Source organism: Lutjanus erythropterus, chromosome 12 (assembly GCF_056507025.1).
Source record: "Lutjanus erythropterus isolate fLutEry1 chromosome 12, fLutEry1.hap2, whole genome shotgun sequence".
In the NCBI taxonomy this organism is placed as follows: Eukaryota; Metazoa; Chordata; class Actinopteri; order Lutjaniformes; family Lutjanidae; genus Lutjanus; species Lutjanus erythropterus.
The window spans coordinates 13,974,438-14,002,398 of NC_139328.1; the positions used below are offsets into that span (position 1 = coordinate 13,974,438).

The following is a 27,961-nucleotide window of genomic DNA, read 5'->3' on the forward strand; positions in this document are numbered from 1 at the left end:
GGGAATCGAAGCGAGTCAAGCCAAACAACACGTATATGAAAAAAGGAGCAAACGATACAAAATCCTTCTTTGCCTCCAACGAAAAAGGGCAAAAATTAGCATGCTCACCCCTGTGTGATGTTTCCATCATTCTTTCCATCAAAAATATATATATATTTTTAACATGGCAGCATCTAGTAGAAACCCAAAATAAAGGTATAAGCTTGAAAATGAGCAGAATATAGTGACTTTAAGGAAATTATTGAGCTAATCCCCAGACTTATCCTTTGTCATTTTCCAGCATGTTTTGATTATGACATCTTTTTTTATGCAAAGTGTGAATAAGCAGCCAGACATCTGCGAACAAGAAAAAATTTCACATTTATTTGATATCAAACAGGAGTTGAATTAAATATCAGCTGATGATGGGCTCTTACAAAAGAAATAAAATGAACCTAATCAGTGCTGCAACAACTTTTCACACTTTCCAACCATGTTCTTCTTTTTTTCTCCTTTTTTTTCTGAAGAGTTCAGTTAATAAATTAATTAGTGTCAAAGGATGAAACATGTCCGCAAAAACTGCTGCACTGATCGCATTGACACGAACATAAGTCTTTAAAACCTGACAATTTTCTTTCAAGTAAAATAAATTACACAAGTTTTCCAATTCACTCCAAATCTGTGCATGGCCTGGTGTTAACAAATATACTACTGGCAAAAAACTCATCATTCATGAAAGCAAAAAGCACTTCACAAGCAGAGACGTGAGCATGATGATTTCATATGGACTGATATCTCTCGAAACTTTTTTTTTTTCATATTCAAACATACTACAACGAGTCAAGTGTGAGAGGAAAAAAGCACATTTCCACCATTTTGATTAACCTTGTCTGAAGAATCGTATTAACATTGAAAGGGCATAACTACTGAATGGTTGCCGTTTCTTTTTTTTTTTTTTTTTTCTTTCTGTTTTTGACTTTTTACACTAGTGGTACAGCAAAATATATTTTCTTTAGCTGTTACTTGACAACAGTTAAATGTGCAATAGAGAAAATATAAGGCCTGAGTCTGAATTAGTGGTTTCTTAACTTTACAGTCCTGACTGTGTAGTGGAGCCACACTAGTTCTAGTTCTGTACTTCATGACTAAAAAGACCCTGGTTTTGCAAAGTCCCCCAGGAATATGACAGGAGTTTCAGAGTTCTTTGCTTGAGAAGAGTATTTTTTCATCCCTTATTCTTCGACAGTACAGAACAGAAATGCCAGACTTCTCTGTGACACAGCGGCCTGTGTGTTATTCTCTGCACCTCTTTAGTCCAACAGCAGAGCTTTCACAGTCCACATTTGTCTAGCCTCGGATGGACGTGTTTTGTGTGTTAATGAGATCTGTGTGCAAAAAGTCATTTCTTCATTACTTTTCCCACCCAACAACATCTCACTTCCTGTCTTAACAGGAAGGGCATGTGGAGTGCAGAGCCAGACTCGCCGGCTCGCTTGACATCAACCGAAAGGACCCATCTGTTAAGACGTGTGCAAACAAAGGCGGCCCGCTCAGAGGCTGGTAATGAGCTGCATCTGTCCGTCGCTGGGCGCCTCGCCCTCCTGCGCGCAGTCTTCGTTGTTGGGTGGGATGATGCACCCGTCGCTGGTGCCTCGGTTTATGTGGTAGTAGGACATGGGCTGCGGCGCATCGCCGAGCTCGGGCATGCTTTTATGATACGCGTCCTCGCCTTCACTTCGAGGTGAAGGGGAGAGCTCCTCCTCCTCCTCCGGGGGATACGGTGAAGCCGAGGGTGAGGGTGAGTCTCTCAGGTTTGGCATGCTGGTGTAAAGGGAGTCTCTGTTGTTGCTGGGGGACTGAGAGCCCATGTCCTCCACTGCGGTAACAGTCTCAGAGCCATGGCCGCCCTGCCCCTCCAGACGCCGCGGGGCCTTCTGGGCGCTGTAGAGCAGGGAGTGAGTCCTCTGGGGCAGGAGGGGGGCCTCCAGCGCCTCCTTGTGGTGGGGGTGCAAGAGCAGCTCCAGGGTGGCGTGGCCTCCTCTTCCACTTCCTCTCTGGGGGGATGAGGCCTCAGCGTGGTCCGCCACGATGGCGTCATCCTCACTGCCGCTCCCACCCCCGCCTCGGTCCACTGTCACTCTGGTCTGGGGAGGCAAGGCTCTGTCCCGTTCCCTTGGGGCGTCGCGACCTTTGGGGGCCCCGCGGGGCCTCAGGTTGTTGTGGACAATCTCAGATATGATCATCTTTTCAAATGCGGCATCGTCCAGGTTGAGGCCCCCCAGCTCACCCGGCGCTCTGACGCCCACGGCCTCATAGTCGTCGTCTCGCAGGGAGTAGCTGTTGTTGAAGTTGCCGTTGAGGGGGAGGGTGTCCATGGCGCTGATGTCCCTGCTGTTGCTCAGAGAGTGCTGTCCTGCAAAGAAAGGCAAAAAGAGAGCGCGTGAGGTATAATTTTTTGCCTTTTGATGGAACAAAACAGTCTCCACTACACCATCCACATACAACTGGATACTGCTCAGGACACTGCACTCTTGTGCTCTTTGATCTCGGGGTTAATTTTAATTTTATGCAAATACAAAAAGTTTTAAAATTCAAAGGAGAACCCAATTAGCTCCCCACCATGTCCATCCTCATCATGGCTGAATAGCATTAAAGCCAATCTAAGACATTATCCTGAACAATATTGGGAGAAATGAGAACAAAAGATGACTCAAAACTTTAAAAAAAAATCATACGGCAACACGCTGTACAGTAGCTGATGACCAGGTAACAACACAGCAGCATACAAAAAAGCAACAGGATAGCATGAGAGTAAAAATAAATAAATAAGTACAAGCTGATGAGGAAGTGTTGTGACATTAACAATGAATAAAACATTCCACCTGTTTAAAAGAAGGCAAGACAAAAGAGTAATGTCGAACACAGATGGCCAGCCACCTCTCTGCAACTGGGGGGGCCCCACAAGCACAGCAACAACCCCCACACACTACGACAGACAGGCACGGTGCAATGACTCACTTTGCCACCACTCACATCAAGTGTGTCTGCTCAGGCTATCTGGCCTAAGAACAGCTGATGTGCAAAAAAAGTAAAACAGATGCTTTTTTTCAATTGCAGCAGAAACAACAAAATCACTGAAAGAAGACAAAAGTGGAAAAGCTTGTAACATCCAGCCTGGATTCAGTCAATCCAACTCGGATTGTGTCCTTGCAAATTAACTGTAATTTAGCCCCACGTGGATGCTTTGCTCAAATTGTTGTAGGTGGATGGAGAATGACAGCAAAATGATGTGTTAAACAGTTTGAAATAGCTAAAGGACAAACCAAGGACAACTGAATCCTGGACTCAGCAGGTGAAAGGGTTCAGCAGCAAGCACAAATCTGTTTTTTTTTTTTTTTTTTTTTTGGTTGAAATAGTCTTCGGTAAAAGAACATTTTCTGATGAAATTATTTCCTCCTGAAAGACACATATTATCTTTTTCCCTTTTAGAAGTGTACATCTAACAAAAAAAAAAAAAAAGAAAAAGAAATACACACATACACTCGTGCACACACGGAGCGCATTACTCTAATTTCCTGTAGCCCTATGACTAAGCTCAAGTAGCTGCAGATGATTGATTAGTTTGATTTGATATGAGGATTTTATTTACTGGGTACACTGTGAGCCTGTACGTGAAAGGCTGACATTTTGTAGCGTGAGCAGGATGTCGTCACAGGCGCACAGAAGAGGGAAAACTATAGTTGCAGGGAAAAAGCTCAAAAACAACATCAAAGACATTTCTAAGAAGAGTGAAAGACATTTCTAAGAAGAGTGAAAGAAGTTGCCAAGGGGCAACAAAAGGGGTCGGGAGGGAAGATTATTAGGCACGAACAGCTAACCTAATACAGCTAGCCATTTCTGTTAGCACCTCCCCATAAAACCACACCCTGCTGTTTTTACAGTTAGATTTTGGTACAAATTCAACATAAACTCGCCCCTTTTTGCTCTGACCTCCAATAACAGTCTAGCAAACCAAATTTTAAGATTCTTAAAAGACGTTGCTGAGAGACCTGCAAAAGTGACAGACAGTCGCATCTTAAATTAGCTAATGTTAGCAAAGCTGGAAATAAAAACAAATTTTTAAGATGTTGACCCGCTACCTGCAAAGTCCAGATATATAGACACATTTTAAGTTAACTAATGTTAGCAATTTTACCACTTAGTAAGCTTGCTCTGGAGCAAGACACTACCTTAGTAGCTACCTAATTTACTAAACTCTAAATTGTTAGCTAGCTAGTTCCATCTGACAGCTGATATTAGTAGAATGCTAGCTAACCTGCTAGCTAATCTACAACAATTGTTAGCTAGTGATTTGCTAACATTAGCTAACTTAAGATGTGACTGTTGCTTTAACAGCATCCCCAGCAACATCTTTTAGCCATCCTCAAACTTTTCAAGCATGTAGCATATCAAAATACAGGAAATATGAAAGTTGACCAAAGTTCAAGTGCAAAAAGTGTGTGTGTGGGAGTCAGCTGTTTGTCTGGCACATACTCCAAAATATGCTGTTTTTTTTTTTTAGCTTTGGGGTTTACTTCTGTAGTATGTGGCCTACTGATGCACAGTAGTTTTCCTTCTGCTGGCCTCACCATCGACCTCCTCCTAGGTCCACAGAGTTTACATTGTGATTTTATGCAGCCTGATGATTAAGCTCAAGTTGCAGCAGATGAAACTGAAGGGAGGCTAGTTTGATTTGATATGAGGATTTTATTTTCTGGGTACACTGTGAGCCTGTAAGTGAAAGGCTGACATTTTGTAGGCTGAACGGGTATGTCGTCACAGGCACACAGAAAGCTGCAGTCTTAGGTTTCGAGCGAACGTGTCAGAAAATGGATGTTAGAAACTGAGAGAAAAAAAAAGCTAAAAACAACATCAAAGACATTTCTAAGAAGGAGCACAGAGAGCAAAAGGGCAAAAAAAAAAATAAGTGGGGGGGGGATTATTAGACATTTCTCTCTGAATAGACCCTACTACTTCCAAATTTGCATTTGTTTATGCGCAGGCTGTGATTTTATTGCAGGCAGGTATTGTCTACCGGGAGCGAGGGGAAATGATGTGAACAGAATTCAACTGGACACGGCGACAGCTGCACTCTGGGAACCGTTCCAGCAGAGGCTCATCCAAGATGTTCTCCTTACCGATTTTTACTGCATCGGATGAACATCTGCAGAGTATTACTTAGTATTAATACACTTATAATAGAAGACACGCTCATCCTTTTCCAGGAGCTGAATGTAATGACTATAGCAGGCGAAATTTTCAAAAAGCTTATGTTAAACTTGACAGCCTCTCTGCGCGTATTTCATACATGGTTGGTGATCTTCACACCAGGTTTTGACATTTGTGTGTCATACTGTTGCCGGGTCTCCTCAAACTATTTTCCATATGTTAGAGCTTTGAATTTTTGTCACCACTTCCTGATCTACTCCTGTGTTTGAGCACGGTTAAGTACAGCGGTTTGCCTCAGGGGGAAGAAAAATAAGAAGTGCTTCTACAGGTAGAGGGTGTTTACATTCAAAATTACCTGCTGATTAAATATTGTTTCTTTTTTTTTATGTATCTCTGGTGCTCCCATGTTAACATGCAATTATCCTACCATGATTAGGCCGGTAAACATTTGAGGGCAAAAAAGCACAAGCTGTCTGCATACATATATACTGCTGCTGTCTGAGCTGTTCGGCTGCTGCTGAGCTCACGCGCACACACACCCACACACACACCCACACACACACACACACACACTCAAAAAAAAAAAAAGGAAAATTCATAAAAAGTCTTTGATTTTCTGTGCAGACATTGTTTGGTCCCAACCCTGCTTCATTATCTCTGAGTGTGAAGTGCTCTCATTGTGCTGTAAGCGAGCTCGCAGCACAAAACAAGACCGTGATGACTGCGGTGGGTTAAAGCTATATGTTACTGAGTATCCTCTCCTTACACACTTTCTCCATACTGCTGTTTTTGTATATTCTCTTTTATCATCAAATGCCTCTGAATATCTGAGGGCTATGACTCTGCCCGCATTGCGTCATGAGCTTCTGTGTTTTTTTTTTTCTTTGATTGGGTTTCTTTTGCTCTGCCAGAGAGGAACTAGGTCACCATAAACACTGACATGTTTCAAATCGATCTAAATTGAAATAATTTAAAGAAAATGTAAAGATTTCAACATCCATGAATGCAGGGTAACAACATAAATGATGTGGACCGATGTGTGAAGCTCATACAGTATTCAGGAGAGAGGAATTCCCATACGACTGCTCAGTAGACGAGATTAGATAGCATTGACGTCTCTGAGTTTATCTCCTTCTGTGTTTACAAAGGAGAACCTTGCCTAGATAAGAACTACTGGAAATACAGAGGAGGTGTGAATAAAGAAGAACAAATGGCAAATCTAGAATAATTATTCTCAACAGTTTAAATGCATGCTGGGTCAGAGCTAAAACGAAAACCATTTTTCATGTCTTTAATAAATCTGACACACTTAGGTAAGAGAAGACTGATACCACTCTCCTATCTGTCTGTTTAATATAAAGCTTCAGCCAGGTGCTGGTTAGCTTAGCTTAGCACAAACACTGGAAACAGGGGGAAACAGCTAGCCTGGCTCGTTCAAACAGCTACAAAATCTGCCTACAACCATACTAAACCTGACACATTATGTCTCCTTTGTTTAATCCATGTAAAAACAATAATTCACTGTTTTACAGGGGATTATTATGTGCTGAACTATTTCTAGGCTCTGACCTGATTTGTTGTTTTTGTATGCATTAAACGTAGATATAGTTACAAAAATTATTAGTTTGGGTCCGTCAGGCTAGATTTTTCAGGTAATGCCAACTGTACAGTTCGATTTTGGTATGAATTCAACAAACGAGGCACAACCTGTTAATTAGTGACCTTTAGAGGTGCTGGGAGGTGGATTTTGTTTTTGAACCAGCTAACCTGGCCAGCATGTTTCCCATTAAACCACAATCTGTTTTTGTTGATTTTACTGTTCGATTTTGGTACGTATTCAACAAACAAGGTAAAACGTGTTAAATAGCAAGCTGTAGAGGTACTGGTGGGTGGATTTTGTTACTGAAATAGCCAACATGGCTGGCCTAGTCTGGCTCTTTCAGACTAGCTAGCTGGAGTCGGGCTAGCTGTTTCAGCTAGCTATTTCAAATAAAACTACAACCTGTTGTTTTTACCAATTAAAATATATATATATATTATATAATGTATCATGATATAATGGTATAATATATCAAACAGTGAGCTGTGGAGGTGCTGGTAGGCAGATTTTGTTCCTGAAACAGCCAGCATGGTTAGCCTAGCCTGACAGAATCAGGCTAGCTGTAAAAAAGAAAAAAAGAAAAAGAAAAAAAAGACAACAGTTTAATTTTACAGTTTTTGTTGATTTTTTTAAATAGTGAGCTTTAGAGATCCTGGTAGGCAGATTTTGTTTTTTTTTAATGAAACACCCACCCTGGCTAGCCAAGCACTGTTCTATCAGACTTGAGAGCTTGACAGTGACAGGCTCGTTTCCTATGCCAACTGTTTCCAATAAAACCACAACCTGTTATTTTTATAGTCTGATTTTGGTCAAAATTCAACAAACAAGATACAATTTGTTAATTAGTTAGGCTTAGAGATGTAGGTTGGCAGATTTTGTTACTGAAACAGCTAACCTGGCAAGCCTGACTAAGCTAGACCAGCTGTTTCATCTAATTGTTTCCTATTAAACAACAACCTGCTGTTTTTACAGTTCGATTTTGGTACAAATTCAAGAAACTAAGTATAATGCACTAATTAGTGAGCTTTAAAGATGCTTGTAGGTGGATTTAGCTGTTCATTTTCTCCTGTTTTTATGCTAAGCTAAGCTAATTGGCTGCTTGCTGTTGCATAATATTTAACATACAGACATGAGAGTTATATTAATCATCTCCCAAAAAGGTGTATTTTCCAAATTGTTAAACTTTTGCCTTAAAAAACAAAACAAAACAAATCTATGTAAGAGTAAAGGTGGAGGGTGGATGTGCACCTGGGGAGTGAAAGGCCGGTGGAGAGGGAGTGTTGCACACCACAGTTTCTGCCAGCAGGTTGTTATAAGGGTTAGTGTCGTGGGTTCGTAGGAGAGGGTTAGTTAGGAGGTAGTTGCCAGTCATCCCTGAAATAACAGGAAGAGAGAGAGGAGAGAGAGAAAGAGGGAGAAAAATCAGGAGGGAAAAAAACAGTTCAGGAAAAAGAGCTCGAGGAGGTACTGTACTGTACTTCATGGTCTGTGGTGGTGTGCTGGGTAGCTGTCGACATAAACAAACACTGACATTCGCTGTCCAACAACTGACCGCAAAAGATTTATGACCTGCGATCCTTCTGCCTTCTATTATGGACAAAAGACGCCATAGAAACGCTGGTCAGAGCAAGACATTACCCAAACATTCGGTCGATGTAACTGACAAACAATATTATTACGACAAGTGTTGACCAAAGCCTAGCAACACAATCAACTCCAGTGTTTACGTGAGACAAATTCATCTAAACAAACTCATCCAGTCGAGACACTAGACAAAACATGTCTAAATGGCCCGCCCTGAATAATACAGTATCCCTATCATCGTCGTCAGCGTGCTTGTGTAAATCTTCAAGAATGTAATAACTATCCTCCCTCAGTTATTTATTTGGACGGATGGCTGAGAAACTCTGCGCTGGCGTGTGTTTTTATTTAAAAAAAAAATCATCTAAACTAATTCATAACTACAGCCAAATCTGCTCTGGCAGGGGCTAGAGCCTGAGCTTCATGATGCCGGGATCCCTCCCAAAATCTGCTCTGACCTCAGCCTGACTTTGCTCATTTCCCCCAACCCCTACCTTCACGCTGACAATCACTCCTGGGTGAAGATGAGTTGGGAGGCGGCTGCACAGTCTGGGTCGCTTACATCTGAACTCGAGTCCTCATCAGTAACATTTCCTGCCGTCACTGTTCTGTCTCTGTTCCTCGTCTTTCACATGATCCACCAAAGTGCAGGGAACACGCTGCAAACTTTGATTCGCAGGCGCCATGTAACACCATGTCTAAATAAAAATACACTCTTAGAAATAAAGGTGCTAACTAGAACAATGGGGGGTTCCTCGGCTTATCCACATGGGAGAGAAGTGTTTTTGATTCCTCACAGAACCCTTTATAAAGGTTCCACCTATCCAGAACCTTTCAATCTTCTAAGGACGCTATCAAGAACTCGCTCAGGGGTTCTACTGAGAACCTTCTGATATTGTGAGGATTTTTACTAGAACACACACCTTTTCATATTCCAAGGGTTTCATCTACAGCATACTGAGGGCGTTCTACCAAGAACCTTTTTTTGTATTGTAAGGGTTTTATCTAGGACACTCAGGGGGTTCCACTGAGAACCTTTTTTTATATTCTACATGTTGTATCTAGAACATACTGAGGGGGTTCTACCCAGAACCTTTTTATATTGCAAGGGTTTTTATCTAGAACACTCAGGGGGTTTACTGGGAACCTTGACTGGGGAACCTTACTGAGAACCCTTTTACATTATGGCACAAAGAACCCTTGACAAAAGAGTTCTTTAAGGAACAATCCTCAAAGAGCTCTTTCCTCCAAAACGGGTTCTTCGGATGAGAAGGGATCTTACAAAGAACCCTTGCCAAAACCGTTCTCCATAAAAGGGTTCAAAAGGGTTTTCTGGGTAAAACCTCAGTCCTTCAGGAGGAGCTGTTTTGGAGCGTTTATTTCTAAGAGTGTAAAACATTAAATCGGGTTTTATCTTCCTCTTTTCCGAGCCGCGTGGCGTAAGCTGCTTCCATTGAAGTGTTTATCGTGAACTCAGAGCTTCTTCATCACAAAGAGAACGGGTGTATGTGTCTCATCTGGAAGAAACGCTTGCTTACCCTGGTTGAGTGTGGAGGTGCTGTTTATGTCTCCCGAGATGAAGGAGGACTCCGACTGCTTCCTCACAGTGTCGTTCCACATCCGCCTGATGCGGCTCTGGGTAGAGAGAAAAGCAACCATTGATCAGGGCTCGACATGGTGCCACTGTTATGGAAGGCTTCTGGCCCTGAGGACTGAGTGGCTGGCTGCGTGGGTTCGTGATTCAAACCTACACTTGTATACTCAACTAACCCGCTGCTTGATGACACGGTCATGCCGCGGTAAAACAAAGCACGGGCTATTGATCCAGCCGATAACAAGAATGAATCCACCAAGAATCTTACAGCCTGTAATATGAGACATCGGCCCTGAGCAGCTCTTTGTTCCCTGGACAGTAAAACCAGAAACCACCACCAGATTCCCAGAAGTGCTCTTAACATAGATCTCACAAAGTCACCATAGAAGAGATTAGAGACATGTACGTCTAATCGTATATTTTCTCACAAGTTATAACATTCTCAGTATCTTTCTTTTCAAAAAGCTCTTCCAACCACGATAATAGGTACTGCATGAAAAGAAACTTCAAAGAAATATTTAAATGGTGACCCGACCCCATACTTTACTCTAACATTCCCTGACATAAAACCTAACCTAACCTCTAACAGCTTGATAACAAAGCCTGAAATTAAGTAACTGAAATTTCTGTTTCAATGTTCAAACTGTGTGTTAAGCTGGAAAAAAAAAAAAAAAAATCAAGACTCTGCTTTAAAATAATAAACTTCAGCTGAAAAGGTTTTCACTAAAGCTGGTATCTATATTCCCCTTACTGTCAGCAAACCTATGAAAAGATAAAAACCAACAACGTGTCAGTCCACCTCTCCGTACTTTCAGACTTCCTTTCTGTGACTCTCAGCCACAAGGCCATTTGTCCCTACAGACATAAATCTTTAAAAATGGCAGACTTTATTGGATTGTTCTCCGCCATTGGAAGAGCAAGACAAAGCCTGTTTTTGATGAATGGTTAAAATTAATGACGGACATAGCCTCTTTTGAATCTTTAACTGCAAGGACTAATAATTATCAAGGGAAGTTTTATGAAGCCTGGGCTCAATATTTAATGTTTATAAAGAAAGAAACATAATGGATGAAAATACTCCTCACTTTTCCTTTTTTTCCTGAAAATGTACAACTTAATTTATGTAATACTTTTGTAGTATTTTATTTATATTTATACTTTGCATTCCCCCTCACCCCTTTTATTCCCTTACTTTATTGGTATAGTTATTTTTTTAAATTAAGGTTAAAGGTGCATGAGCATAGTGGTTAAAAATAGATCTGAGAGAGATAGGTGGTGCACAGAGGTGCAGAAGATGCTTCTTTGTATATTATATATATTTTTACACAAAATGTAAAAAAGTTAAATTGTAACTTTTCAGTGTATCAGGGGCCTTTTTCCCTGAACATAGTTGTAGTGTTTGCAGTTTCATATATCACAGACTGAGTTAAAAATGCATCTCCTAAAACTATAAACTGCACTTTTAACTACTATATTATGTACAGACATTTGTTTTGTTTTGTTCTTTTTGTTTTGTTACCTGGTCTTTATTCATTTACTGTAATATGTTGAAAACTTTATATAAGTTGAATAAAATGAATTATCAAAAAATAAAAAAGAGGCACAAATCTATACTTTCATCCAGAAAATAAGGTTCAGTAATTTCCTAAAATATGTGGGAATTGTAGTTTTTTTTTTTTTACAAACATTACTCAAGCTGGAGTAAATAATGCATTTCTAGTGGACTATTTTCAGCTGCAAATGAGTACACATTTGTTGCTCTCGTGAGTATTTACACTGCCACAATGGTGTATCTGGGATCGACTCAAAATAAACTACAGTGCTCATGTTTATTATAATGAAGGAACGTGTTACAGTGTCAAAGTACTGCTGTGTTTTTATGAGTTTTTGAAAAACAGCGGAGCTCTATGGGACAGAGGAATAAGCTGCTGTGTACCAGGTTTTGGCTACACAGAGAAATACTTGTTAACTGTATTAATTGCTTTTTAATTTTGGGATTTGTTGACAATTACAACAAAAGAATATCACCACAGCTTTTTCCATTAAAGAAGTAAACAGTAAGGACAAAAATACGTTTTTATTATTATTCTAAGGTGCCTAACAACTTCTTGGCAAAGGGAGTGCTAGAAACTAGCCTTTAGCTAACTCAGGTTGATTTTTATTCATCCTAATGTTAATTAATGTGCATTCTCCCTTTTCAAATAAAAAAAGGACACTGACACATAATTAACTGAAATTAATTTACATACAAACCATTTCACACATGGTTTTCTAAACCCTGACCTGATATGTCTGACTCCCCGTGGCGTTCACGTACCTGTGTTGCGGACGAGTAGCGGGCCGTGGATCGAGATGTGGCCGTCTTGGCTGAACTGTGAGGGCCCTCGGGTGGCAGCGCACCGCAGCACTGGGACTGACGGAAACATTTGCTGTACTCTTTGCGGACCTGCAGAGAAACAAGAGGTCAGGACACACTGAGCAGACAGGCAGCGACACAAGAGAGAACAATCCATCCACTATTAGCTATATTATCCTTGACGGGGCGGGGGGTGCGGGGCAATCCCAGCTGACACTGGGCGAGAGGCGGCGTACGCCCTGGACAGGTCGCTTTCACACCATTCACATTCGTACCTCTGGGCAATTTAGTGTGGCCAATTAACCTGCATGTCTTTGCTGTGAGAGGAAGCAGCAGCACTCAGGGGAAACCCACACCGACACGGGGAGAACATGCAGCGCTAACCACGACACCACCGCGCCGCCGCCCCCGATGAGAGATGCAAATCCCAAATCTTTATCAAATGCCACCCAGCTGACAGCAGTTTAAATGCCACATCTGTATGGATGGGGATAACAAACACTGTGATAACTTGTTGAATTATTGTAGAGAGGAAGCCCTTTGATACGAGTGAGAATGAATAAATATCACGAAATGTTACAATATAAATATTTACACATGCACACCTGCACTACAAGGATTAAATAGATTTGGAAGGAAATAGGTGATTTTTGGCAGCGCCGTGTAAAGCTGCAAATAATGATAATTTAATTAGCAATTAATCTGCAGATTAATTAATTGTTTTGTCTATAAAATATCAGGGGGGAAAAGCCGATCAGTTTCCTGAGGCAATGTTTTCAAAATGTCTTGTTTTGTCAGATCAACACTCGAAAACCCCAAAACCTCAAAAGTATAATATAACATAAAGAAACGCAACGAATCTTCACATTTGAAGAGCAGAAACAAAGACAATTTGCGTGAAAAGAATTACATGATGCTAAAAATTAAAGGCCTACCCCAGCTTTAATCAACTTATTGTTTCAGCTTCATTTTAATGAGAGTAATTTTTTTGTTTGTTTTGTTTTTTTTGATTCATTCATTATTTGTTTGGTCTAATTAATGAAAAATGTCATTACAGCTTCCGTGGTCGTCTGATCTGTCTTCTGATTTCTCGTTTTGTCTAGCCAACAGTCAAAAAACCAAAGAATATTCAATTTACAAATATAACTACAATTAGCACCTCGTGGTTGTAAAACTTCCCTAACTAGTCGAGTTCAAGCATACATCCCTGTCTGTATAATATATGTAGTAAAGACTTTGAAGGAAATGAATAAAGATAACGTGTATTTTTATCACTATATTGACATTTATGATTACAGTGAATAATTTCCAGTGAGAAACATGCTGCTTTCACATCAAACTGCAGCTGCTAAAGCAGTAATTGCAATAACTGACTGATGTTTTATCCTCATATTGTGTGCCATATTTATAAAACTATTTTCATATAAGTATTTCTTATTTCTTTTACATTTATTTTTATGTGTTGCTAAGTGGAGTGGATTGCTGCCAAATCATATTTTATTGTGTGTAACAAGCTATGGCAATAAAGCATGTCATCTAAATCTAATCTAATCATTTATGAGGCTGCAAGATGCAGTAAATGACATATTACTTGTTTAACTGATTAAGATTAACAAGCATTTCAAGAGAATGACAAGGGATGAAATCGTACCTTTTTCTGAAGAAGGCAGTGGAAGATGAAGATGAACATCCCTTGCAGAGTGTTGAAGATGGTGAAGAGGTACGCCATCACGATGGAGGATTCATTGAGGAAAAGCAGGCCGAAGGACCACGTGAGCCCCAACAGGCAAAGTAGGGCAAACGCTCCCAACACCCACGACCTGCGGAAGAGAAAGAAGAGCGATAATAACGAGCGCAACGGCAAAACTGCAGCAGGTATCATCTCTGCTCGGCTTGACGTTTCCCTCCCGGACAGCAGCTTGTTAAAAAGAAAAAAAAGCAACACCCTCATTTGCTATTTTTCCTTTTCGCGGCAGGATAGTGTATAAATGCTGATACAAACTTTTAGAGTGAATGTGCGTTCGGTATTTGACACCGAGTCAAAAAATATTTCCTTGGTCTTCCTTGGAGTTGTTGGCTAAAGAGACTGCAAACGCAGCAGGTTTCCAGGAAAGCCTAGAGGAAATAAGATCACTTCACAGTCACTTTCAATGACGGCGGCTGGTCGTTATCGATACACCAGAGAGAAGTGAGCCACCCTGAGAGCGATGCATGCAGAGGAGAGAAGAAATGGGACGACGACATATCGCATGAGAGAAAGACGAGAGGCGGTGTTCAGAGCGATGGCTGAGTGGACTTTTAAAGTGTGAAGATTCAAAATATTTATTTATTTATTCGTCACGTTTGTACGAGTACAACAGCAGTGGAAATGAGATCGGAAAAAACTGACAACAGAAGTCTGATAACTGGGCAAATATCAAACGTAGAAACTTAAACGCAAATGTAAACATATACAACAAATATGTCACCCATTTTTGAGAACTGGGACATGTCCTACCATATCACTACCGACACTCCAATTCTGTTTTTTGGGGTGAAAAATGTCTCTTTAATTATTTACATGTATGAAACATATGTAATCTTTAAAATGTTTTGGTTCACTTTAATTTTTTTTTTAATTTTGAAACTTGCCCTGTGCCAGAAAACACAGTTGTCTCAGACAAGAATTCACGACTTCAAACAATTAAAAAATGTGTCAAAAGCCTTCAAACATAATAACATAACATAGGTGTAAAAATGTTCCACAATAATCATCTTTATTTTAAAATATATTGTTTATGAAAATGTCCCAGGTTTCTGAAAGAAAGAAAGAAAGAAAGAAAGAAAGAAAGAAAGAAAGAAAGAAAGAAGTGTTCTCTGTGTCAAAATGATTTTGTGCTTCTAACTGAGTTGACGAAATTCCTCAAAGTCCTCAACCGCAAAAAATGCTGTCTAATAAAAAATGTAGTCACTATGTGGTTGGCCTGTGACAAGGTTTAATAGCCAAGAGTTTGACCTTTTAAAACATATTTTCCCAGCATAATTGAAGAGTAAAAATTAAAATGCCCTGAAGATACGGTTTTGTCACAGTTCTCCAGAATTAATGATTTATATAAAGTGACATACAGGGCAAAGTAGAAGAATATCAATACAACAAAATAAAATGAGAATAATAATTTAGCCATATACAGGGAAAAAAATAACAGAATCTCACAGAACTTTTATATAAATAATACAATACAATGACAGCAAGGTAAGACAAATATATACTATACTATACTGTCTTTTTATAATCATCCCCAGTTTATTAAAACACATAAAAATAGTCCTGGGCTTTCTGTTGTAGATACTTAAAGCTGTCATTAATAACCAGAAGTGGAAATATTCATCATAATTCCTCCTCACTATTGGAAACTGACGCTGTTTTCAAGAAGTGTGCTGAAGAGTCTCTAGAGAGGACTGACTAGAGCATGACTTAATATAAATTCAACCATTTTTCTCATATAAATTGCCAAAAACACTACCTACATTACTGTTGTTTGTTCTTGTAACATTGCTTTAGTTAGTTCTGTTCTTTCAGTCTGGCTGAGATTCATTTCATCATGGCTATTTAGAGCACATTTAATGCTACTTTTAGTTTAGTTTTTTTTAAATATCAATGTCTAAAAAGCTACACATGCCACATATTTGGTATCAAATTAAAGAGGAAATTGTGTTTTGTTCAGATGAAAACAACTTGTGATTGTCAATTTCTTTCTCTTTTTGAGACTGAGCAGGGAAATGCTCATTTAAATGAGGATTCGCAGTGAGCTGCAGCTGTTCTGCTGGGGCCTGGAGGGTTAACAAACGAGATTACGTTAAAAACTTTAGTGTCTAAAGCAATCACATATATAAAGGAATACTATTTTCTCTGTCTGAATGATCCCACAAAATTCAACCAATTACTTCACCTTTTTTTTTTTTTTTTAACCAGCTGCCACATTTGACACAGAAACTAAATACAAAGAGGATTTGAGGTAGACCCTAATTAATGACAGTTAATGAGTTTTGACTTCTTAGCGTAAAGTGTGAAATCCAGCATCCGTTAATGCAGCTTTCTGTGTGCTAAAAACAGACCTGAAAACCCAATTCAATGCCTTGTTTTTGGGTTTGGATCAAAATCCTAAAAATCATGCGCCCACATAACATGTGTTGGCTGGCCCTCAAACATATTGTTGAACAAGAATCCAGGCACAGAAATGTACAGAGACTTCTTCTTCGCTTTATCGAGCATATGCAACCCACTGCAAACGGAAAGATTCTTTTGGGGGGGTCCTTTTTTCCCCTTTTTACCATCTTTAAATCTACAAGGCTTGTGGTTTAGTCCATCTTCCTCCAAGGAAGAAGCCTGTAAACTATGCCAGCACAGGAGCAAAGACATACCAAAGGTCAAACATGCAGTTATGAAGAAATAAAAAAGGCAATATAACCCGGCGTAGTGCAAATACTGAAATCATAAAATGAACTAAAAAGGCAGGAACCCATACGGGCCAAAATAAAATCTGAAAGGCAAAAATATTGGTCTGCTCGGGTTTATGAGAAGAGAAAATCAAATAAACGTGTTGGTCAAATGCCGCTTTTTGAAAATTCAGGAGGGAAGCAAAAGCAGTAATGGTGCATATTATTTTTCTTTTCACACACAAGTGACTCGCTCACTCAACACACACACACACACACAGTCACAGAGCGAGCGACCACATGGCGGCCAGCTAATCTCCCAGAGTGACACCCCTCACCTGATACCCCCCAGCCTGGAGGAGTCGGGTTTCATGGAGGTGGAGTGCTTCACCATCTTGAACATCGTCACCACCAGGAAGATGACATTGACCTGTCAAAACAGACGCATATCAGGGTCAACAGACTGCACTTAGACAGGCATCCGGTTCCCACTGCTACTGTAACAGTGGAGGACTCAGATCCTTTGCTTAAATACAATCACTAACACCACACTGGATAAAAACTACAGAATATAATGTGTTTTACTACCGATCTTTGTTATTGACTGTATGTTTTTTTCTTTTTATGATGATTATATATGTTTTGTGATTGTACTAATCCTTTTCATGTGACATAAGGTGACCCTGAGCGCCATGAAAGGTAGAGATGCAACAATCTATTAGTGAATAATAGATTAGAATAAATTAATTGCCAAATGTTTAAGAAAAAATGTCCAAATTCTCTTAAACGTGAGTAGTTTCTGGCTTCTTTACTCCTTTATGAAAGTAAACTGACTATCTTTGGGTTGTGGACAAACAAGACATGTGAGGACGTCACCTTAGGCTTTGAGAAACAGTGATCGACCTTTTTCACCGTTTAGCTGATGTGACCGCCATACTGTTACGTACAATATGACAGTGAGAGTGACACCTTCACAAGGCTTGTTTGTCTAACCAATATTTCAAACCTTGAAACCTTGAAGGAAAAAAAAATAAAAAGAAAACAGAAAATCCTCTCATTTAAGAAGCCAGAACCATGAAATAGAATTTTTAGCATGAAATTGAAGAAAGCTATTATCACAATAGTTGTCAATTGATTTTCTGCCAGTCAACTAATCGTGTCATCTCTACTTGTATATCATGTTGGGTAGTTTAATTAATAACAAAGGATCAGATTTTATAAGCTCTTTATAGACATTTAATAGAAAAATCTTAATTTTTAAATCTTAAAACGACTGAGTAAAGCTGTCAGAAAATTGTGGAGGAGTGAAGCTGTTTTACACAGAACTGCAACTGATGATTGCTTTCACTGTGGAAAAAATTGGTTGATTGTGAGAATCAAAATTACCAATCGTTCAAACAATTGAAAGGAAATACAGCAAATCCTCACATTTGAGAAGCTGGAACCGAGAATTTTTGCATGAAAAATGAACGAATTGTGATAACATAATTAATTTTGGGTCTGTCAGCTAGGCCTGGGTGATAAAACATCAACGTATCAGAAACAGACACTTCATCAATGGCAAGAAGAAAATTGTTTGATAACATGTTCAGTTGTTTCAGTGAAATGCAAACTGCCATGAAAGCACATGTATTAAAACTGATAGTTTCATCAATAACAAATGATCATATTTGATAACCTCTTCATATGTTTTCAATGCAGAAATTGCAAAAATATGTGTAGTAACTATTGACTAAAAGTGTCAGGTAATTATAGTGGAGCAAAAAGTACAATCATTTGAATTGTATAATGTGTATAAGTATGTCAGACAATATAGCATGTCAAACTATTCTAACTATTGTACAAACTGTATTATGTTAATTATTTTTGGGTGCCAAACAAAATCTGGCAAAGGGACTGCAGATGAAAACTTGCCTCTCGCTAACTTGGGCGCATTTACATGTTTAAATGTTGATTAATGTACATTGTCCCTTTTCTAATACATGAAAACATATTAAAAAGTTAATTTTCATCCCACCAATTGTTGTTGTTGTAAAACTGTAAAATATTCGATCTCTGATACAAGATTTTTTTTTTTTTTTACTTCCTACCATCATTATCAGCCCCAGAAATCCAGTATCGGTCGGGCCCTATTTGCTAACCCCTGTCATTATGTTTCACACTGATTTAAGAGTATTGCCTAATCTTTAGTGGTTTTGGTTCAATATTGCGCGCCAACAGCAGCATACCTTCACAGAGAGGAGTAAGAAAATGTGAAGCCTCAGTGCAGATCATAAAGTGCACACAGAACAACAACAGTGAGAGGTTAAAGCTTTGGTCTACTTCACACAGCTCTCCCCTTTACCAGACGTTTCTCGTCCCTCTTTTGTTTAACATCATAGTCGATCCCAAAGTGCAAATCCACACTGAATATGAGACTGTATATCTGCTGAAGTCCAAACAGATCCGATGTACCGCGGACAAAAGCTCTAGAAGAGTAAAGAAAGGAAAGAGCGGAGCCGAGTGCCATATTTTAGAAACAATTTTTACTGAAGCCAGGAAAAACATTTAAGTGATTCAAGCCATACATGCAGAAAGGTTTCCATGCTCTCAGGATGTCTCTCTGTAAGCACTGCAGGGCCTGTGGCCACCGAGGGAACGGGAGGAGATGTGCTTCAATTTGGCTCGATACCATATTAAACCTTTGAAATGCACTTCTGTAAATATTCAACAACAAAAAAAACAAGAATATATCCGGATTCTTATGTTATTAAAACTTCTATCCCGTATCTGCTCAGAGCGAGTGTTACTGAAAGCGTGACCAATCTACTGTACATGAAGGAAAAATAAAGCACGAGCTGGCAGGAAAACAAAGCAGAATGATTTCCATGTAGTTTATCAAATACTTCATTTTCCTCTATTTTCTTCTTGTGGAAAGCAGATGGACAGGACCAGAAAAGAAAGACGGAAGAAAAAGGAGTGGCTACGACGACAGAAAGAGGCTTTTAGATCAGAAGCTTAGAGTAATTCTGAGTTTTGTCTCCCAGCCACTGGGGCCGATTTACGTCCGCATGAGTCGAGTGGCTGGAGATGCATTTAACACAGCCGCAAGAGATGACACAGATCCGATGAGACAGACAGACAGACAGACGGACAGAGAGGAGAGGCGAGGCGAGGGGAGAAGGCAGGGAGGCACTCTGCAGAAAGCTGAGGCAAACTACATATGGACTCCCCCCTCATGCCCCGGTCTCTGAGGGACTGTCCTCTACAATATTCAGGTCTCCGGATCCTCTGCCAAATACAGCGCAAAATAAAACAGCTCTGCCGACACAGCACTTTGGTTTTACATGTATTTACAGCCAATGAACAGATTTACATGTGTGTTTAAGTATGCGCCTATATGTGTGTTTGCATTCCTGCATTCCTGCATGGATGCATGTGTTGTAAATGTGTGTATGTGTGTGTGTGCACCCAGCGCACCGCATGAAATATTAAAAGGTGAAGATGGAGATGTCCGTGCGCTGCGATTGGCTGGGGATGTGTCATGATCCTCAGCAGGGCTATGAGCTGTAGTAATGGTTGTCTGGCCCACCCACTCATTACTTCCATGTTCAGCCCCCCCCCGCCCTCAACACCACCATCACCTTGTTTTCCCACTGAGCAAATGACCTTCATGCCTGAGACGATTTCTCCTCCTGATTGCGGGAGGAGGAGGGGAGTATTCTCTCTAGTTGTACAGCAAAGGACCAAACAGCTTTAAGTTGTTGCCGCTCACCAATTCTGATTTCAGAGGATTTCATAGCTGAGTGGACACTGATGTCCTCGTGTCAGCTATAATGGGACCACTTTCCTTTCATGCAAATTGATCGGAGAAAGCAGAGCTAAGAGGCTGCCAGCGCAGAGAGTAGAGAGAGAAAATCTATAAACTGGTTTCAAAGATTTTCTTTGAAAGAAAGAAAAAATACAAGTTATCACATGCGTGTGCACAAAATTACTACTTACCACAATTATGAAGGTTACAGGTCCGATGAAGCTCCAGATAAAATGGTTGTCAACCCTCAGCCAGCATCTACGAGATGCAGAAGGTGATGTACAGTCATTAAAAAAAATCTCATTGCCAAAACAAAGTTGTGTCTAATCCATTAGTGTAGCCAGAAAAAAGACTGTGGGTGTGCATCAGACAAACTGGGAGTGCCATGTCTAATTTTCTCTACAACACAGAGTAGGTTAGACTGATGAAAACATACATTATTTTCCATAAAGGCCCACCTACAACATAAACATGATACAGTATTAAAAGTGCTTTAGTCATTGTACAGTCCTTTCTTTGGTTGTTATATCTAATGTCACAGTCCAATTATTCTTTACACGGGCTTAACAACTAAAACAAAACATGCCTACAATAGCATAGATAATAGCTAGGCAGGACTAGAATCTACATAGAATTGCCCCACATAATAATACTATATTGGGACACACCCTACCTGTCCAAGTTGACAGCTTAAAGGGCAAGATGGCATGTCTCGGGCTTAAATGATTCAATTATTTCATTAGACTCCAAAGTCTCTCTAAGTTCCCTTTCAAACAGGAGGCTATTAAGTCTCAACAGTAATCTAGCATTAGCTGCAGACGTTGCAGTGATCACCACACTGCTAATCTCCCATGATGCTCGCTGGGGTTGCAGGTCAACAGCTACTTACACGTCTCAACTTGTATAGATTTGATTGGTAGGCAGGCTGTGCATGATGGTGGATGTTTTTTTTTAGATCAAAATAAGTGAAGCCATAACTAAAAAAAATTATTCAGTATCTTATTTTTGGCACACTCACGGCTCATTGATCAGGGCCCGGCAGAACTGGCTGCATTATCGGCCACAGCAACAGAGGAAATGTGGGACAAAATCAGTGCTAATTTCATTTATTAATACTTTTGGTCAATTACATTTTTTCATTGACGAAAATTAGTCCACGGCTAAATAAAAACTAATTTTGTAAAACTAATTTACATCAAAAATGATGCCAAGATCTATTGACACTTTTGTCATTGAGTGATTGAAGAGAAAACTGTCAGGGAAGGATGAGCAGGGAGGTTTGATGCACACAGCTGGAAAGCACTGATCTACCCAGGAGGTCAACCAGCATGCACTCGCTGCATGTCTCATGAACTGTACAGAAATCTCAACGTCTGGGAGAAAGAGAAGAACAGATATACGGATAAATGTCGCATCTGATGTCAAGGAAAACAAGACCCTTTGCAAACTGCATGGAGCAACAATCACAGGATAAAACACAACTTGAAGCGACATTTGCACGAGTCATCACAAAATTCATGTAAAGGTAATGTTAAGCATACATGAATGCTTTTTTTTAGGTAAACATTATTTTATCAGCTGACCCAAGCTTGTGTATTTTCACTGAACCTGAAATAAAAACAAGCTAAAGGAAACTACTGCCATCCTGCACCGAATGACCCAGAGATGTAAATCAACACGCTAAAGATAAAAAGTGATACTGTCCTCAAATTAAAACAAATATGTAAGAAGAAGAATGTGTCATGGTTTGAGTTTTTTGTTGGTCATTTCCTGTTTTATTCTGTAGTTCTTTCCTCTTGTTTCTATGACTTCATTTCCTGTCTTTGTCCTTTTCCTGCCCTTTTTATTCATCATTTGTTTTGCCTATGTCTGATTAGTTAATATCTATTTAGTCCTTGTGTTTCTCTGTTTCTGTGTCGTCTCCCTTTCATGTTTTCCCCCCATGTTTCAGACTTCTGTTTCATTTTTTGTCTCTGGATTTGTTTTTACGTATCTTGTATTCTTCGCTCACCCTCTTGGGATTCATTTGTCCTTTGGACTCATTTGATTTAGACCAGCCTGCCTCCAATGTGAGCCAGTATTTTGTTATTAAATCACTTTCAACTGTTACTGTTTTGTGTTGTGTGTCATCTTGTTTTAGTTAACCTGTCTGACACACATTCTGACAGAATACACATTTGAAGAATTGTAGTACACTTAATTTTACACATATAATTGGAGAAATGTTTATTAATGTTAATAACAGGCTGTTTCCTCCAGGAGAATATAATGAGTTTGGAAATTTTAGAGAAACATTTGAATAATGCATTATGATTTTACTTAACCAGAACAAGAACTAAAACAATTCTGAAAGAATATGAGTAAAACTAAACAACGTTTTAGCCAAAAAACTAAAACTAAATCAAAATTTGCTGTCAAATAAAACTAGGCAAAATCCACACTCCCTGTTCTGTGAAAATAAATGTTTATTTAAAGCTAACATGAGGCTTCAGCTGTTTGAGGTAACAAATCAAGAAGATATCCTCTTAAGTTCAGTCTTTTTTTTTTTTGAACAAAAACCTCGACAGACAGTGTTTCCCTGTTGAGCTGCAGTGGAGGGACAGAGACAAAATGGCTATCAACCGTCAGCCAGCATGTACAGGGTGCAGAAGGTGATATACAGTCATTAAATCATCTCATTGCCAAAACAAAGTTGAGTCTCATCGATCAGGGCCCGGCAGAGCTGGCTGCATGATCGGCCACAGCAACGGAATAGAGACTCCTCTGACCACAGCAGAAGAAAACACGACCTTGAGGGAGAGCTGGCCTCGTGCCATGAGAAGCTGCAGTCTAAAAGCCAGCGGTTATTGGACTCATGACTTCACAGTCTGCAAATGTCTACAAATGTGGGATGTCGGACTGTGTACCTCAGACTGTGAACAGTAAACAATGTGTTGTAAGAATGAATTGCACCTCGGTCTGTGTTTATCACTGGGAAACAGAAATGAAGTGAAGACTACAGCCATAAAAAAATGGAGTTTACTTAAATCCCATAAATTAGAGGATTGCACTCGTACAAATCATAAAGCTTGCTGCTTGGATGAAGACCAGCGGAGAAGTGCATAAACTTTTAACTGACAAGGGTGGCAATTATCCACATGCAAAGAATAAAAACCCAGCAGGCTGGTGCGGCTGGCCGGTGTGTTCATTAATGTTGCGGCTTTGCTCACAGCCTCCTCTGTTAGCAGTGACAGGGTGTAAATTTGCTGGGGGGCAGAGGTGGACTACTCTTTGTGATATTACTATCATTAGCACATACATGCATGCTGTGTGGGCCTGTCTAGATGGGGAGACGGGAGGACTAATGCTCCTGAGTTTAATCCCACAAAAGAAAAAGGATCAGTGCCACACTCACGCTCGCTGTGTGCCGTAGCTCCTGTAGTCGATGGCTGCTGAGATGCCCACCACCACGGCTGGAATGAGGTACCCAGAGACGTAGTAGTACTTCCTGCGCGAGAACTCGCTCTCGAACACCTCGACCAGCATGAGGTACAGCTGCACACCCTCCAGACACATCCAGGCGAACGCAGCCAGGAAGCAGAAGTGGAGAACGCCAGCGATGATGGAGCACACCAGCTGACAGGAGGACACGTGCACACAAAGGTAAGAGGTTGTTCAGAGGATAATTTGGGGTTAGTTGAATCTGACGTTTCCCCGTTACTCAGAATGACTGATTACTACTCACACAAACTGTTTAGAGTTTAAAAGTTCAATGAGCTAGATTCAAATGTCTGTGGGATCGAGAAGTGGCTCTGCCTAAAGCTGCTCTAATCAATATTTTTGTTTGGATCGAGTGTCTACGTGGAATGTGAAAGAGGTAACTTCAACTTTCTGGCATCTTTCAGGTCGACATTTTTCTCTTAAAGCCCGAGACTTTGTTGTTTTGGTTTCTGGTCACAGCAGGGAGCTGTTTTCTGCAAAACCCTTTGATAAACCGACCGTTCACTACTTGCCCAGAACAAAGACAAGCTGAAGATACTAGCAGGTGAACATGGTGGAGAAATTAGCTGCTTGAGCGCCAGATATATCGTTCAGGAGTTTGACAAAAGACAAAATCAGAATGAATATAGTGTTTGCACCGAGGTCACAGTTTGGTTAGTAACCAGGATGCATGGACATGCTGGAGGTACTGGAATTTAGGATGTCGAAATCACCTAAAAAGTTTAGGAAGACTTGGCCAGCAGGAAGGGCACAATATTTTGAGATACTAGGGTGAATGATGATCTGTACGAGCTGACTCCTTCGTCTTGGGATGATGACCCAACAATTTTGCCTTCCACTTCCTGTTCCCGACATGGTGAACTACCGTGTTTGTTTGCAGAGCCCACACACAGCTGAAGAGCTTAAATGTTACAAAAGTGTGGAAGCCTAAAAGCAGACGGTGTGTGGATGGTGAGAGAGGCTCAGTTTTAGGATTTCAAGCATAGTAGTTGTTCTGCGGCACAGGGCTGGAAGCAACTGTCTGATAGTCTTAGGAATGGCCCGACAATTGCAGCTTTTAAATCCAGACTGAAACCCTTATTGTTCTCAAGTGCTTTTAACTAAATATTTTTAAAAACCTAAGGTGTTATTATTATTGCATTGTTATTTTAAATAATTTATTAATCATTTTACTCTTTTATTTCTTTTAGATTTACCTTGCTCTTTTAATTGTGTTGTTTTTACTTGTATTGTTTTGTATCTCTTTCCCTGTACAGCACCTTGAATCTACCTCTGTGTATGAAATACTTACCTAATAGTCTACTAGTGCAACTTTTTGGATCAAAATGCTGACGTGTCATAAACATATAAACAATTAAAACATCTTCAACCAATTTATTAGCAAAGTCAATTGATGACAAACTAGTTTTTTATTCTTATAAGCAAAAAAAATCAGGAACAGTAGGGAGTTCGGTTTCGTCGTTTATGTTCAGTATCTCCAACATGTCTGACCTCTGGATTGATGACAGGCCATGAAAACACACTACTGGCCTTACATGATTCAGGTGGACAGAAACACAGAATCAAAAATCAATGCTGGATATGTTGCTGGCCAAAATTTATTTTAACACATTTTTTAAGCTAAAAATATACACACTGAACCATAGATGTCTGGTTAAACTTTTTGTTAACTTACATCACTAATTTCCAGAACAACTAAGGACAGAAATTATAGTATTTGTGAAAATGCATATTTGGCAAAAATTTTAATGGCAGATGGCCATAGTCTGATTCTGCTCAAGGTTTCTTCCTGTGAAAAGGGAGTTTTTCTGCACTACTGTCGCCAAATGCGTGTTCATGGCAGAAACTGCTGGGTCTTTGTAGGTAATATAACAAAAGTAGTAAAAACTGTACAATATCCCCAAAATTCACTAGTTCAAAGTTGAAATGCATATTGCACAACTAAGTTTTCTTCAAACCCACAGGACTTTACTTTCAGTTCTAGATAAGATCGAGAAAGTTTCTCAAGATAGAAATGATTTAGGAGAGCTGTGTGTAAAATTGAGCATAAAATATTTCCATTCTGTTAAAATGGTGCGGACATTAAAAAACAGAACATCACCCTGAGTTTGAATATTTCACCCAGAATCTGCATAGGAGCTCTTCAAGTGTCTGAAAAAGCAGATACAGAAAAGATATGTGGTATTTTAATCTAATGTGAATTTTTTGCTGTAAAGCCACTTAAAGGGAAATTGAAGGAGAAATTTGAGTGTTTAAAGGTTAATCACAGCAGATGAGCCCATTCATCAGAGGCATGAAAGTTAAAAACCCTCCATCTCCGGTATAATTTCCACGGTTACCTTTGGTTCCGTCATGTTGATGCCCACGAGGTAGACGAGCTCGCCGATGAAGAGGTTGAGGCAGAGGTTTTTGTGAATGGTGTTGCGGTCACTTTGCAGACCTCTGAAGAAGCAGAAGGTGAAGAGGCTGATTGCGAGGCAGACGAGCGACACGGCGATGCCCATTCGTGTGATGACGGTGAGGAGAAGCTCGTGGACGCTGCCGTCACCCTGCAGAGAAACAGATGACAGACTGACCTTCAGCTCCACACATATAATTTTATTTGTTGAAGTGCAAATACATTTACCTGTTTATAAAGAAAACTGATATTTCTAAGTGATGCGGTTATTAAGGACAAGTTTACAATTTTTCAAGTCTGTTATAAAGCTGGAGTAGGCTGTTTGTTTTGGCGTCCTTGGGCAAAAGTTCCATAATAACCGTTGAGCATAATGTAATTCAAGTGATCTGAAAGAGAACCAGACTTCTGCTCCTCTTCTCGGCTCTGTTTTCAGATTTTAGGAAATCTAGTCCATGGCTGAAAACTTTGGTCAATCACAAAGTCTCATTTCCAAAACATTTCATTACTTTCACCTGTATCTAAACTTTACACCACCTTTCACCTGGGAAACACACTGGGAACAAACACCTTACATGGTTACACATGACACATATTTTATATAAATCATCTTCTTTAAGCCATTTTTGTACTCTTTACTTTATTTGCACACACATAAAATACATTAATGGAGAAAAGAAACACTTACTTACTTTGGCAGTGTACTTTTTTTGTTGTTCTGTGGTGACTGTTTTTTTCACACTTGCTTTGGCAATGTAAACGTCTGTTTCCCATGCCTTTTGAATTGAATTTAATTGACTTGAGTGTTTGACGTCTGGGGAATGAAACTCAGAAATCAACTATTAACTTAATTTTTTCATTTATTTTACTGTATTTATGTTGTATAATTTTATTCTATTTTACTTTATTTCATCATTATTATTTAGTTTTGTCTTTTAAATCCATTTTATCTAGTTCTTAGTCTAGGATTTCTTTGCCTCCATTTCATCATTATCATTGCTTTTTATTTATTTATTTAATTGTATGTTATTATCATCATTTTATTATTTGTTTGGTCTTTTTTCCCTCTATTTTTCTGTTGTTGTTTCCCTCTCTGAGGGTCTTCTGTGTTCTGTCTTATTATCAGTTTGTCATTCATCTGTTAAGCACTTTGAATGGCCCTAACCTATATAACGTTGATGGCGCTATACAAATAAAGTTTGATTGTTTGATTAAACTGTCTTCAAGCCACCAATCTGGAGCATCGGTAATTTGACAACCTTCAACCTAAAATGGTACTCGTGTGCTTATATGAGTAATGAGACTGTTTTTTGGTTGCTGTAATCATTCCTCCTATTCACACTGGCCATTCAAATGTCCCTTCCTAATGCATTTTCATTGAAAGAAATGTGGGCCCAAATCCGCAGTATTTGTTCGGTGCAAAAATGTTTATTTGAAGCAATATAAGGCATCAGCCATCTGAGGTGACAAATCAAGCAGATATCTTCCTCCAAAGTTCAGTCTTTTTAGAACAAAAGCCTTTTTTATGTTTTCACAGACAGTATTTCCCTGTTGAGCTGCAG

The 27,961-nt window shown here is 39.6% G+C and overlaps 1 protein-coding gene across 6 annotated transcripts in view; it reads right to left on the reverse strand.

Annotated features, from left to right (window-relative positions):
• Positions 1 to 337: 337 nt before the first annotated feature.
• The window catches only part of adgrl2b.1 (adhesion G protein-coupled receptor L2b, tandem duplicate 1), a 136,320-nt gene continuing 108,696 nt past the window's right edge, over positions 338 to 27,961 (reverse strand). For 2 of the 6 annotated variants that reach the window (XM_084732756.1, XM_084732754.1), the window contains 9 exons: positions 26,344 to 26,553; positions 23,919 to 24,139; positions 20,716 to 20,782; positions 17,073 to 17,164; positions 13,970 to 14,138; positions 12,280 to 12,408; positions 9,907 to 10,003; positions 8,036 to 8,161; positions 338 to 2,392 (listed from right to left, as the gene is read on the reverse strand). In XM_084732756.1, coding sequence (XP_084588882.1) covers positions 1,530 to 2,392; positions 8,036 to 8,161; positions 9,907 to 10,003; positions 12,280 to 12,408; positions 13,970 to 14,138; positions 17,073 to 17,164; positions 20,716 to 20,782; positions 23,919 to 24,139; positions 26,344 to 26,553 — 1,974 coding nt within the window. In that variant the 3' untranslated portion in view covers positions 338 to 1,529. Of the gene's footprint in view, positions 2,393 to 2,997; positions 3,052 to 8,035; positions 8,162 to 9,906; positions 10,004 to 12,279; positions 12,409 to 13,969; positions 14,139 to 17,072; positions 17,165 to 20,715; positions 20,783 to 23,918; positions 24,140 to 26,343; positions 26,554 to 27,961 lie in introns of all 6 variants that reach the window. The other 4 variants (XM_084732757.1, XM_084732758.1, XM_084732759.1 and 1 more) reach the window with 3 other exon arrangements.